The following is a 12336-nucleotide window of genomic DNA, read 5'->3' on the forward strand; positions in this document are numbered from 1 at the left end:
CAGAGAGCATTCCAAGGTATACTCCCCTGTAGTACGAAGTGCTGTGGGATGAGGAACAGTTTGTGCTGAAGAACAGTTAAGGAGATTCCTAAAATTTGATGGATACAGTCAGTCAGTGTCAATACCAGTGTCCAGATACTGACATACAGGAGTGTCGTAGTGCTTGCAGGGGTGGAAGGAAGACTATCCCAATTTATTTAGCTGTCATTCAATGGAGGAAAAACATTCTCTCCCCAAACCCTTTAATGGAGCTGCCTAGACTAACAAGCTTACAGCCCTAACCAGAATTGCACAATATCTTGCACCTGTGCTTCTCCAGATAAATCCTGGAAGAAAGAAAAGCTGCTGATGCTCTTTATGATAAATCAAAGTGAAGGTTATCCCATAATGGGAACGCTGGGAAGGGATAGGCTGGGAAGGGATAGCCATGGTGAAAAGGCACTGATCGCCTTACCAGATGTCCTTGGCTTTTTCTGAAAGCTGTGGCTCTTCCTTTTACCTGGCCCTTAATTACAGTGGTCCTCTTCTCTCAAGACATGCAGAGTGATAGTTTTCTGCCACTGCTCCCTTGCTCGGTTCTATTTATGTTATTTAATTCTTGCAGTGCCCTCCTTAAGCTGCAAAACAGGCAGAGAAAGCAAAAGTAGGCCTTGCACCCAAATGTTTACTGTTTATTCTTCTTTCTTTGGGATAGAGGAGAAAAATCCATCCTCAACAGAAAAAGAATGTTATGGCTTTACACAGTTAACACCTTTGGGGAAGGAGAATTAATTAGGAAGGAGTTGGAGCCCCCTGCCTGACAGATTCGTGACCCATGAAGCTAATCAGTTCTGTAGCCTGTCACTGCCTTTTGCCTTGGACTGGTCAGTCTCATGAGCTCAGCACTGACTCTCATGCTGGGGAAGGAGATATTTGCAACATGTCACATTTTCACTGTTTTGCCAGCGTCAAACAAAAAGTAATGATAGTTTATTTCTGCACCTGGAAAGTTACTATTGCACCTAGCACTGTTTGCAAAAGCTCAGCAGATTTCTGGAGAAATAAAGGAGGCATTGAACTAGCCTTTAGATTTACAGATTTAGCTGCTGTAAATTGTCCGTGGTTACTGAATCAGAGCAGCATTAAGGTACTAAAAGGTAACCTTGTACGTGAGAGTAATCTGAGCCTTTGGTTTAACTGGATTCAAAATACACATTGAGCTGATGTTCAAAAGTAGTATTTGCCAGCACTAATGAACAAGAGATCCATTATATTTTAATATTAATATTTGTCTTTTCACTGGTCATGTATTTGTGGGCGCCCCATTCCCCCTCTGTGGCTTTAAAACATGAATGCAAACCATCCTGCAGCTCTCAGGGTATGGAGCAGTTTGAGGCTTTTTTTATGCCAGAACTGCAGAGGAGATTTCTGCATGCCCAATCAAGTTTGTGAAGGAGAGAAACCCACAATCATTTCCATCCCAGTGGTTCATTGGAAAAACATGTCTTGTATTAAATACTTTAAAGATTCATGAAGCAGCTTTAATTTTGTTTGCATTTCTTCCTGAAGGGTAAAGCTGTCAGAAATCTCTAAATGTATTGCCTAATCCATTTCTAAACTCAGTACATTAAGATCTGCAAGCAGAACTCATTTTTGGTGTTAGCAAGTATACAGAGACGAGAGAAAGCCAGAAAAAGAGAGTAGGAATTCCTTGCCTTGGAAATCCACTGAACTACCAGCACAGCAGTAGTGTCAGCTGCTCAAAAAAATAGTGCAACTCAATTGGACTGTAAGAGCAGCATAAAGAGAGGGCACGTATTTCTGCTGGATCAGATACGAATAGAGAAAATACAGCAACTGGGCAATGGAGGCTCAGACAAAAGAAAATATCTTTCTCTTTTCTGCCTACAGGCTCACAGGCTACCATGAGCAGGCTGCTGTTCAGCTGAACAGCTTTTGTTTTCTCATTGTCTCTGTTTCTAATCTGTGACCTTTTTTGTGTTAGTACATGATTTATGTCCAAGGCTCCATTTCCAAGCTGAAGAGCCTTTCCTCTTTTCTTGTGCCTGCACAGACAGTGCTCACATTTGGGCTTGGGGGGCTGGCTTGGAAATGTTCACTTAAGGAACTGGTTCAGTGCAAGGGAGGGAATGAGTGAAAACCATCTCCAGGGTAGAGAGAAATGATCTGACATCAAGCTCTCTATCATGTGCAAAGGAAATACCTCTGGGTTTCCAGCCAGGCTCTGCAGTAGCCAATGCAGAGCAAGAACTCTCAAAGATTCTTCCCAAGACAACAGCAGCATGCCTTAGGTCTGATGCTTAGCGTGTTGTATGAAAGATGCCTGAAGGGCTGTTTCACATATCAGATCTAATCCATCCTCAGCTGATCCGTGGAAGTGATTAGCCATGGCATCATCAGCCTTTGTTTGGAACCACCGGTCCTAGATGCATCCAGTGGTGTGTTTCTCTGCAGTGTGCTCATCTGCCCTGGAGAGACAGTACTCCTTGTGTGAGCTCACATCCTTTGCTGATGTGCACTGAGATGGCTTACAACCACAATTCAACATCATGAGAACATTAAACATGATCCGTGCCTGGCCAGCTTAGACCTTTGCTAACTGATATGTAGGTCAAACTTATGCTGTCTGTTCTCTCCCAGATCAGTAGTGCTGGTTAATTTGTTTTCAATACTGTAATTGTCCTCCTTCATCCGATAGCCACAGTTCCTAACGTGATCAGACTGAATATAGAGAAACAGAGGGCATGGCAGCACCCTGCTCCTTCCCTGGCCAAGTGCCAGGCTTGGCAGCAGGACTGCCAGAAATGGGCAATTTCTTCAGTTCTGATGCTTTCCCTCCATCTCCAGGCTGCTACTCCAACCACTTTTTGGAAGGATGTCCTTTGCTGTTATAAGTAAGTGGGCTGGTTATGGCCTTATCTTTTTCCAGGGACATGTCTGCCATGCTCTGAGGCCAAAATCAAGGGCTGCACCAAGGAGGACTTCAGTATCTTCCTGACACTGACAGAGGATTCGGTTCTCCATGTAATGCTCTCGGTCTGTTGTTGGTCTGCGAGGCTGTCAAGGGGCTGTAAGGATACAGTGGGCATGGCTGTGCTTTGATGGTGGAGCATCTTTGATTGTGACTTGCTAATGTCTTGGCTCAGGGTGTCAGTTGCTGGTTAGAGTTTCTTGAAATGAAGGAAGTATTAACTGTAAATTGCTGCAGCTTCTATCTAATTACAGAATACGTTGGGAAGGGCTTGGGCAACAATCCAACAAAGCACTTAGGCACCCTCTGATTTTTAAGAAAAGGTCCCTGGTCTGGGATTGCTGGTGCTCTCAGACATCATGAGAAGTGTTTGCTAGTAGACCACTGCCTTCTCCTGACTACCTCAGCACATCCATCTCATTTTCTGAAGGGACTTAAGGAGCTGGGAGTTCAAGGTTGACTGGAAATCTTTAGGAAATGAACTCCTAAATCACTGCTGTAGTTTGAGACAGCTTCTTTTGCAGCTCTTCATCTTGTAATAAGTAAAATGATAGCAGCATTTAAACCACCGTTGAGTTCTGAGGTTTGCCTTGGCCCATCTAGATGTTCCTGCTGTAGTCGTAGTTGAAATATTCAAATGTGTAATGGTTGGAGCATTTTCCAAATAGAAACATAATGGAGTTTTTGGTTATGTCCTGCTAACAGAAAAAGGGGAGAACAGATAGAAGGGAGACAGCAGTGAGAAATGATAGAAATTATTTAGCCTTGGAGGGATACATTCAAAACAGCCCTTTATAAAAGCATCCAGTGTGGCTGGGTGTTCCACACCAGGTGTTCCATATACTTACTAGAAAAAGAAGTACTTCTTACCCCAGAAAGGCTCAGCCAAATTTCTTGATCAGAAGTCAAATGAAGGCCAGCATAAATCACTGAGGCCTTGTGCTGTTCTCCCATGTGGCTCCACTTTTTCCTGGACAAAATACTGTGGTCCATCTACCCATGCCTCTCTGCCCCTGATACTGTGTTCATTTTGCCTTGAATTGCTTGTCTCTCTCTCCACTACAAGTGCTGCTTTGGCAGCCCCCGTTCTCACTGCACTTTCTCTTCTCCTTGCCCTCTGCAGCTCTCAACACGATTCCTTCACTTTCCCTCTTCCCTTTTGGCTCTGGGTTCCCATGCAGGACTGCCCTCTGCCTCGCTCCACTGGCAGCACACCCAGCCCTTGGGTACCAGCCTGATTTACTGGGATGCAATTTGCTGCGTCCTGCTGATATAAAGTGAGGCTCTGAAGCAAATTGCTGTCAGATCAAAGCTGTCCCTCGTCAGGGGAAATCTTGCAAGATCCCTGCTTTTAGCTGATGGCTCTTTCGTGTCTCTGAAGTATTCGTAATGGACTTCTTTGGTACGTTGGTGTGGTCAAGAGGAAAATCACGCTCAAGGAGAAATTCCGAAAGGAGGCTGTGTCAGAGTGTTCACACCTCCTGTAAATCTTTGTCCTTCTTCCAGGTGCATGTTTAGATTGTGTGAGAATGCAGCTTAGCCTGAAGCTCTACACAGAGGTCCTCTCAATGGTACAGGCCTTCAAGCGAGCTGTCAGTTAGCAGCTGTGGTAGCCATGGAATCAAAGGCAAGTCATCAGCTCTCTGTGCAAATAGTGCAGGAATGGGTAGGAATTATAAATAATTGCACTTTACTAGAATTCATGACAGATTTCCAAAGGTGATCCAGCAGTCAAGTGGCTGCCGCTCTCTCCACCCCCATGACTGCAGGTAGTGGAGAGAAAGAGTCATCGTTATGCCAAAGTAATAAGCAAGAGGTCAGAAAGTTTGATAAGAGCAGGAAAAGTCATTTCCTGTGATGCAATTAGCAGTATTTTAGAGAGCAGGTTCAGAAATCACTATGGTAATTCAGAATGGCTTTTGACTCTGAGAACATGTAGGCAATTTTTTATAGTTGGCCTCTGTGCTAGAGGGAGAGAATTCTCCTAAAACGTGGCAGTATGGTGTTGCAGGGTACATGGACTGCTGTCTATGATAACATGCATAAGTGGGGATAGCTGCATACTGAGGTGGAGCAAATTCATTTTGCAAATACTTCAGTAGGAGCTTGCATGTTCAACAAACAGCATGCATTGGTTCCTGCTGCACAAGCTGCAGAATCAGAAAGTGATGCAAGTGCTCTGTTTGGGCACGGTTCACTTTAGAAGGTCCTAGTTTTAGAAGTATGAATTCTAGTTACAGGTTAACAGCAGGCTTTCTCATGGGTGCCCTTGGAGCACAAGCAAGCTCTGGGGTTGTGGGCTTTCTCCAGGATATTTATGAGCAAAACCTCTGATACTCTTTTGTTTTTCAAGAAATGTTTTTCACACCCCAGAGACTGAGATCCATTAAAAAAGTATGACATACAGATAAGCTTTGCTTTTCACCTGGTTGATAAGAAGTTAGCTGCTCCTAGCCATGTTGCTTCTTTTCGGTTTTTACCCCATCTTCACGTGATGTCAGATGTAAGGAAGCCTGTAAACCCCTATTTGCTGGAGAGCAATGAAAGATGAGAGGACATTGTGCGGTGTATTTTACCTCCCATTGGCTGCTTGGGTTTTAATTGTTCTTTTCTTCTTTTCAGGTGCAAGCAGATGTCCTACACAGATGACCTGCCCCAGATCTCTGTGGTCTTTATATTTGTTAATGAGGCACTGTCTGTCATCCTGCGCTCCGTGCACAGTGTTGTGAATCACACCCCCTCACATTTGCTCAAGGAGATCATTCTGGTGGATGACAACAGTGACAATGGTGAATGCACATAAGCTTTCCTCTCAGTTCTGTATCTCGTGTCATTTGTGAGCATGAAATACAAATCAAAAAGAGTTTTGTCACTTCTACATGATACATTATTATCATTTTTATCTTCGGATGAAGCAGCGTTGAGATGGCGTGTATTTAAACAGCTCAAGGAGCTGAACAGCCACTGATGAATGCTCACAACCACTGATTAATGGCTAATAAGGCAGACCGTACGTTGGTGTGAGTTAACATACCTCCCTGAAGTCAGAATTTCCAAGAGTTTGTGTTTGATGAGGAGATGATTCACTGAGCCACTTGCACAAAGCTGTCAGTAAATATTAACTATTTATATAAGAAATAAATACTCTGTGAATAAGCCCTGTTGACTCTGTTGGAATCCTCACAGAATTAATGACATTTGTACAAGTAATCTCTATACAGAGACAAAACTTTTGTCCAAATTTGGAGAGCCAGAGCAATATCAATATCAGTAGACCAAAAATTGACGTTCTGTTTCCAGAGGAATGTGAAATTACAGATTCTCTTTGAAAATGGTTTATTTTACATGGAAGCACACTTTGCTGCTTCACAATTTACACATGAATTGACACAAGTTATGAAATCTGATTTCTTTCTTTTCATTTTGGTAGGAAAAAAAATTAGACTTTGCAAATGCGATGCAAATGCAAAATGACTGTTGGGTCTTGTAATTCCTTAATGTAAAAATAGCACTTCAGTTAGAGCCATCAAAACTCAGACTCTTGGTGAGCACGTAGGGTGCTACTGATCAATATATTTTATAGGATGGTTGGAATTGCCTTTAGGATACAGATAACTAGCAATATTGTTGTGCTTTAAATTGTTATAATTGAATCTTCTAAAAGTGTTGCAGCTTCTAAATCCTATTTATTTATTTTTAAGGCTCAAGTTGGGCATTTCTGCCGCTACTCAAGAACTTTAAATCTTTCAGTTTTTAGATGCTGTTCTTCTTCAAGATGCCCAGACAGAAAGGATGTTGAAAAGAACAAATCACTAAAACAAAAATAAGCCCCAGAATAGGGAGATTTAAGAAACCTTTTGTCCAATTCTGCTTTCAGTTACTGCGCTGTAACCTATGGAGTAATTACGTGAGATTACAAAGTGTTTCAGTCAGCATAATGCAGAAGAGAATTGGATTCATTGTTTCTCAGTGAACTCTTATATGGCTTTTCTCTGTCATTCTTCTAGATAACTGGAGATTTATCAGGTCTTTTATTTGGATGGTAATGATTCTACTGTGTAACATAGATCAGAAGAATGAGGCTCCTGATATCGTGGAAGCTTCCTAAGTTTTCCTAATAAATATATTTGAGTAAAAGCTTCGTTATGAGTAAGCTGTAGTGTAAATGAATTACCAAGCTAGATTGATTTTTAAAAAATACAGTGACCATTTTAGTAATTTGCCTCTTTGTAAGCCTACTGAAATGGAGTGAACAAGTTCAGCTCTATCTGTGGTTGAAGCCTGAAAATGAAAAAAAGAAAAGCCTATTTTAAATCTTCAAGATCCATTTAGCTTAACAGAGAAGAAGCCTGGTATCATATAATATTAGTCGTATCTAAGGGAGAACTTAGAGTGAAGGGAAATTAATTCTGATCTGAATTAGATCTTGACCCAAAATCCATTGAGGTTATTTTTCTAATTCAATAAGGATAAGTGTAAATCAGACGCCCCAAAAACACCAATAACTCCCGTGTTACTCTGCTCCAAGTTCAGAATTATTCCACCAGGGGCCACTTGCAACCTATTGCAAATCATCAGAGAATTGAAACTGTAATTATTTTAAGATATTTAGACAAACCAGCTCTTCAAAACAATGCACAGATCCTTCTTGCCATATTCTGTCTTTGCAAGGCTAACAGCATATGCTCTGATGTGCAGTGCTTTTTTCTGAGCTGGTATCTCAGGAACTGCTCTGTCCCACAGCTGTGGTTCTTCCTTTGTATCTGTGAAAGTGACCAAGGATCTGTTGCAGAATGAATCAAAGTAAAGCATAGCATTGCAAGACTGTTGCAGTGATTTCATTCTGAATGTTTGTGGGTTCTTATTATTATTATTTTTTTTTCCCCCTGTAGTTGAGCTCAAATTTAACCTGGACCAGTATGTCAATAAAAGATACCCAGGTCTGGTGAAAATAGTGCGCAATAACAAACGAGAGGGACTGATTCGAGCCAGAATCCAAGGCTGGAAAGCTGCAACCTCTCCTGTTGTTGGGTTTTTTGATGCTCACGTGGAATTCAACATTGGCTGGTAAGTCCTTGGCTGTTTCCACAGGGAGTGGGGAATACCATGCTCTTACAGTTTGCCCTGTGTCTCACAGGCTGTGAAAAAGATTCACTCAACAGGGCAGCTGAAGAACTGTATGATGAGACAACTATAAGCTTGAGTTTTCACATTAGCAATTATATTTGAATAATATCTGTGATTATTGCAATATTGCCAGCAGTCTTCTGCAGTGGTTGCAAGATTCATAGGAAAAGCATTTGTTCCTGCTCTACTATAGCTTAGCAGAGAGAGAAGTAATTTAAACTGAAATGAATGCAAAGCCTCTGAAGCAGGCAGACGTGGACATTCCATTAGGGAGGCTCTCTGCTCATGGCAGATGCATGTTTTCAACTACTTTTATTTAATCTGCTTGACCTTTTCTTTCTTTCCTTCTTACAAACTTGAATATAAATCCGACTTGCTTGTAAATTTTCTTACGTTTACATTTGGAAGGAAATATTTCCTGTATTTTTAATGGGACTTGAAATCAGTGTGCTTTTGCTCATCCTCTCCGTTTTGGAAAGGAGGGGTGTTAGCTGTGGTTAGCACCAGTACGATCTTAATGGACCAGATCTTCACAGCACCACTTAGTGGCCAATATTTGGCACTGTTAGAACCTGAACTTTCAGTCAGCTGAAAAAGGGCTGGTGGGACCTTCAGTATGTAAAATGTGTATTTTCCAAAGAGAGTATTTCATAATGAGTATTTCATAATGATGATGGAAGGTTATGGTGGAGCTGATTATACTCTGCAGTTCTGAGAGAGAGATCCCCAAATTAAAACTAAAATTAGCTGTACTTGCAACCAGAGAGCAACTTAATTGCAAAGGAGTGGAGCGTTTATTTTTGTATGCTCATGAATGGAAGATGCAATAAAGTGCACCTGGTTTCTATTCGCCCTGTTTTTTGCCCCATCAGAGACTTTAATAACAGAGTTATTTTTTAGAAGCTTAAGATGTTAATTTGTTTATTTACTTTTAGGACAGGTGGATCTTTGAAAACCTTGCAAAAGTTTATGTAAGGTAATATCAGCTACTGGGCAGAACTGGAGGCTGCAGCCTGGTGCTGGGGAGAGCAAGCTCGTGGTGCTTAGTCAGTCCTGAGCTGCAGGTTCTGAGACTTGCATGGAATTTTGTTACCTATTTTGTAAAGGACATTGGTATCTTATTGATGTATTCTACCTAGAGAAACTAGGCAGTGGTGTCAGGAAGCACAAAAAGGTTTTGTGGCTGCGTCTGGCTGTGTTCGTTGATTTTTTTTTAATGCTTACTTTGCATTAATGTCAGAAGGAGTTGAAATCAGCACAGCAAGTTTGTGGACTACTCAGTCAATGAGTGTGTGTATATCCAAGATAAAAAGTGTTTGTGTTTACCTCATTCTCCCTGGTGTACTCTCCTTTCAACAAGTCTCAGTAATACTGTTGAGCCAGTCTGTGCAGCTGCTTTGAGACCACTTGGCTTCTGGAGTAGCTGCAGAAGATGGATGAGAATAGCAAATGCATACAGAAATGTAATATATCCACTTGTTTGAGTTGCACATGGAGGCTCAGTGTTGTTCCTTTCTGGTATTTCCTCTGTTCTCTGGTGCTGCTGACAGCCATCTCAATCCTCATCCTGTCTGTCTCCCCCTAGTTTAAGTTCTGCCCATCATGCATTGTGTGTTTGCCTGTCATTCCAGTTTTCATCTCATCTCCTTTTACTAGGAGGGACTGGAAGGTTTCCTATGTGGATTGCTTTATTTTTTCCCACCAGGTTACCAGTACCCCCACTCAAGATCTCTACTAACTTGGTAGTCAGGAGGGAATGGCTTGTTAAAGCACTGGTGTCCCATTCTCCTGCTAAGTCTTATCCTGCGTGAATATTTTCCCCTTTTTACTGAGTGTATTCATGTGTTCAGTGGCCAAACGGATTATTCCCACTCAGAACTGCCTATGGATTATTTGTGAGGCAATTAAAAACCAGCCAATTCCTTTACCACAGAAAAGAGCATTAACTTTCTGTTTGGTTTGTGTTCCATCTAACAGTCAGTTACCTGCAGTGTAATTTTAGTCTTCCATTCTGTGGCTGCTTTACCTGCCTAATCAGCTGGCAGATAAATTCAAAGGGAATCAGAAAAGGACTTCATCACTTTCTCATGAAATATGCAGAACTCTGGCAATAAAAAAACCTACATCTTTTCTTTAAGCAATAGTCATCCCATTGTGGGTGAGCTCTCGCCTTGGATCACGCAATAGCACTCAAAGGCTGCTCTCACAGCATAACTCTCTAGGGACATTTCTTCTAAACTGAAATACAATATGGTAAGATATTTAAAAAATACTCCACAACCTGGCAGGTCAAATTAACTGTTGAATTATTTATCTTACTGTGCTTAATTGCCGCTTTTCTGCTTCTCAGGTGTTAAAATGTGTTAGCACAGAGCAAAGAGTTTCTACTGACCCGTTCCCCTTAAGGCTTTTGGCAGTGAGAGCAAATGCTGCTGCTGTGACAGCAGGAGTGGAGAGGAATGGAAGCATGGGAGGAGGCCAGTGTGTAACAGTTTACTGGAAAAGCAGACACTACAGTTTTCACAGAAACCAACTCCCAGGAAAGTTGCACATTCGTGCCTGAAAAGATATTTAAGCTTGTACTGTTTGATTTTCCCTTCATTCCACTTCAGATTTGAGCACTCCTGCTCTGACTTTTGTGTTAGGTCCACCTGCTGTGCATGAAGCACTACACAAGTAACATTGAGCACAGACGATTGCATCCTGGCTGCTAATTATACTGCAGAAGATGTAGAACATTATACAGACTCCTGTCTTTGAGAGATGGGAAGGAATAATATGACAAGGAGAAAAGAACTTCACTACGTTGTATGTGGGAGCAGGAAAGAAGAGAGAGAAGAAATGGGGTGTTAATTCTGTCGATGAGAAAAGGGGCACATTGAGTGAAGGAGGGCAGAAGTCAGTAAGAGAAAGGTAGAGACCACAATATATTAGCAGCCATAAAAAGGATGCTAGGAGCCGTAAAAGAAGACATAATGATAAAGTATTATACTTGCTTTCTAGCTTAGGACTTGATTTTGCACGTATCACAGAAGTAGTATTGGAGGATTGAATGGAGATATGAAGTGCTGTAGTAATTAAAATTTTGTCAGACAAAAGGAAGCAGAGGAGTAAGAGCATTTCATCAAAAAATTTCAATATACCAGAGAGAGATAGAGACAGCCCAACGTGAGAAGGAAGACCTGAAATACAAGCTCGGTATCCATCTGTCTGTGCTACACACAGCCCATCAATATAGATTATCCCTGAAGTTGTCAGTGTTTTAAAAAGATAGAAAATGGGAATTTTAAGAAACTAAGAGCTGAAGATCAAGATGCCAGGTCTGCAGATAGCCCCTTGCAGATACTATTTCATGCTGCAATATGTACTGCAATTGGCTACAGCGGCCTTAAGCAGTGGATTCTTGAGAAACTATATAATGAAAAAGGAAGTTGCTTTCCTCCGAATCTTCTGTTTTGGCTTTGGTTATCCCAACTTCTTCATATTGGAGACATGGTTACATGTCTGTAGGACAAAGACATAATAACTTCGCTTCTTATGGAAGTTCCCTTCCCTATGCTTTCATGTGGTACATTGGAAGCCAAACTCGACCAGCAGGTAAGCACCCTGTCCTGCCTGTTCTAACTGAGCTCATGTGGTTCTTTGGGGGCCTGCCAGAGTCTGGGTGGCTTTTTCTTCTAGTGAGAGAAGCACTGAAGCCAAGGGTGAAATAGGTTGTGGTCCTCCTATGCAGTCCCTCCCTTAGGATTCACACCTAATTATTGCTGATCAGGCCATGCTTCATTGCAGCATCTGTGATAACAAGCTGAGTTTGACTTGGGAAGGAAGTTCTATTTATGCAAAAGCAAAGGAAAGGATGTGTGTTTATTGAAGGAGTTCTTCCTCATCCGAAGGTGAGGTTTGATTTGGTAACCGATTTATTTCAGATAGCAAAAGCAAACTAATGCTATCTGAGTAAAGAGGGCAGTGTGCTGCAAACGTCATGTGGGCCTTTTGCATTCTTGGGGCAGCGCCAGTTTGCATACAGAGAACACATGAGAAAGTCAACTTCAACTATGCATTTACCTAAACAACCTGGAATGCTCACTGAAGCATCTTCATTGCCTTTCAGTGGTGCTGAGAAGAGCTGTTCAGGTTCAGCAGCCAAACAGCTCATCTTTACTCTCCAGCAGGCGCTGAGCTGTGCTGCCTCTGCTCTGCTGTGGGCTGCAGGTCTGCACCTCCAGGGCACACAGGGG

The 12336-nt window shown here is 41.9% G+C and overlaps 1 protein-coding gene across 1 annotated transcript in view; it reads left to right on the plus strand.

Moving 5' to 3' along the window:
• GALNT9 (polypeptide N-acetylgalactosaminyltransferase 9) overlaps window positions 1–12336 on the plus strand; it is a gene marked incomplete at both ends in the record, with an annotated part of 113739 nt that overhangs the window by 39057 nt on the left and 62346 nt on the right. The window contains 2 exons of the mRNA XM_079544075.1: window positions 5594–5760; window positions 7864–8038. Of these exons, the coding sequence (XP_079400201.1) occupies window positions 5594–5760; window positions 7864–8038 (342 nt within the window). The remainder of the gene's footprint in view (window positions 1–5593; window positions 5761–7863; window positions 8039–12336) is intronic.

The sequence above is a fragment of the Tetrao urogallus genome (assembly GCF_951394365.1).
Source record: "Tetrao urogallus genome assembly, chromosome: 17".
Classification (NCBI taxonomy): Eukaryota; Metazoa; Chordata; class Aves; order Galliformes; family Phasianidae; genus Tetrao; species Tetrao urogallus.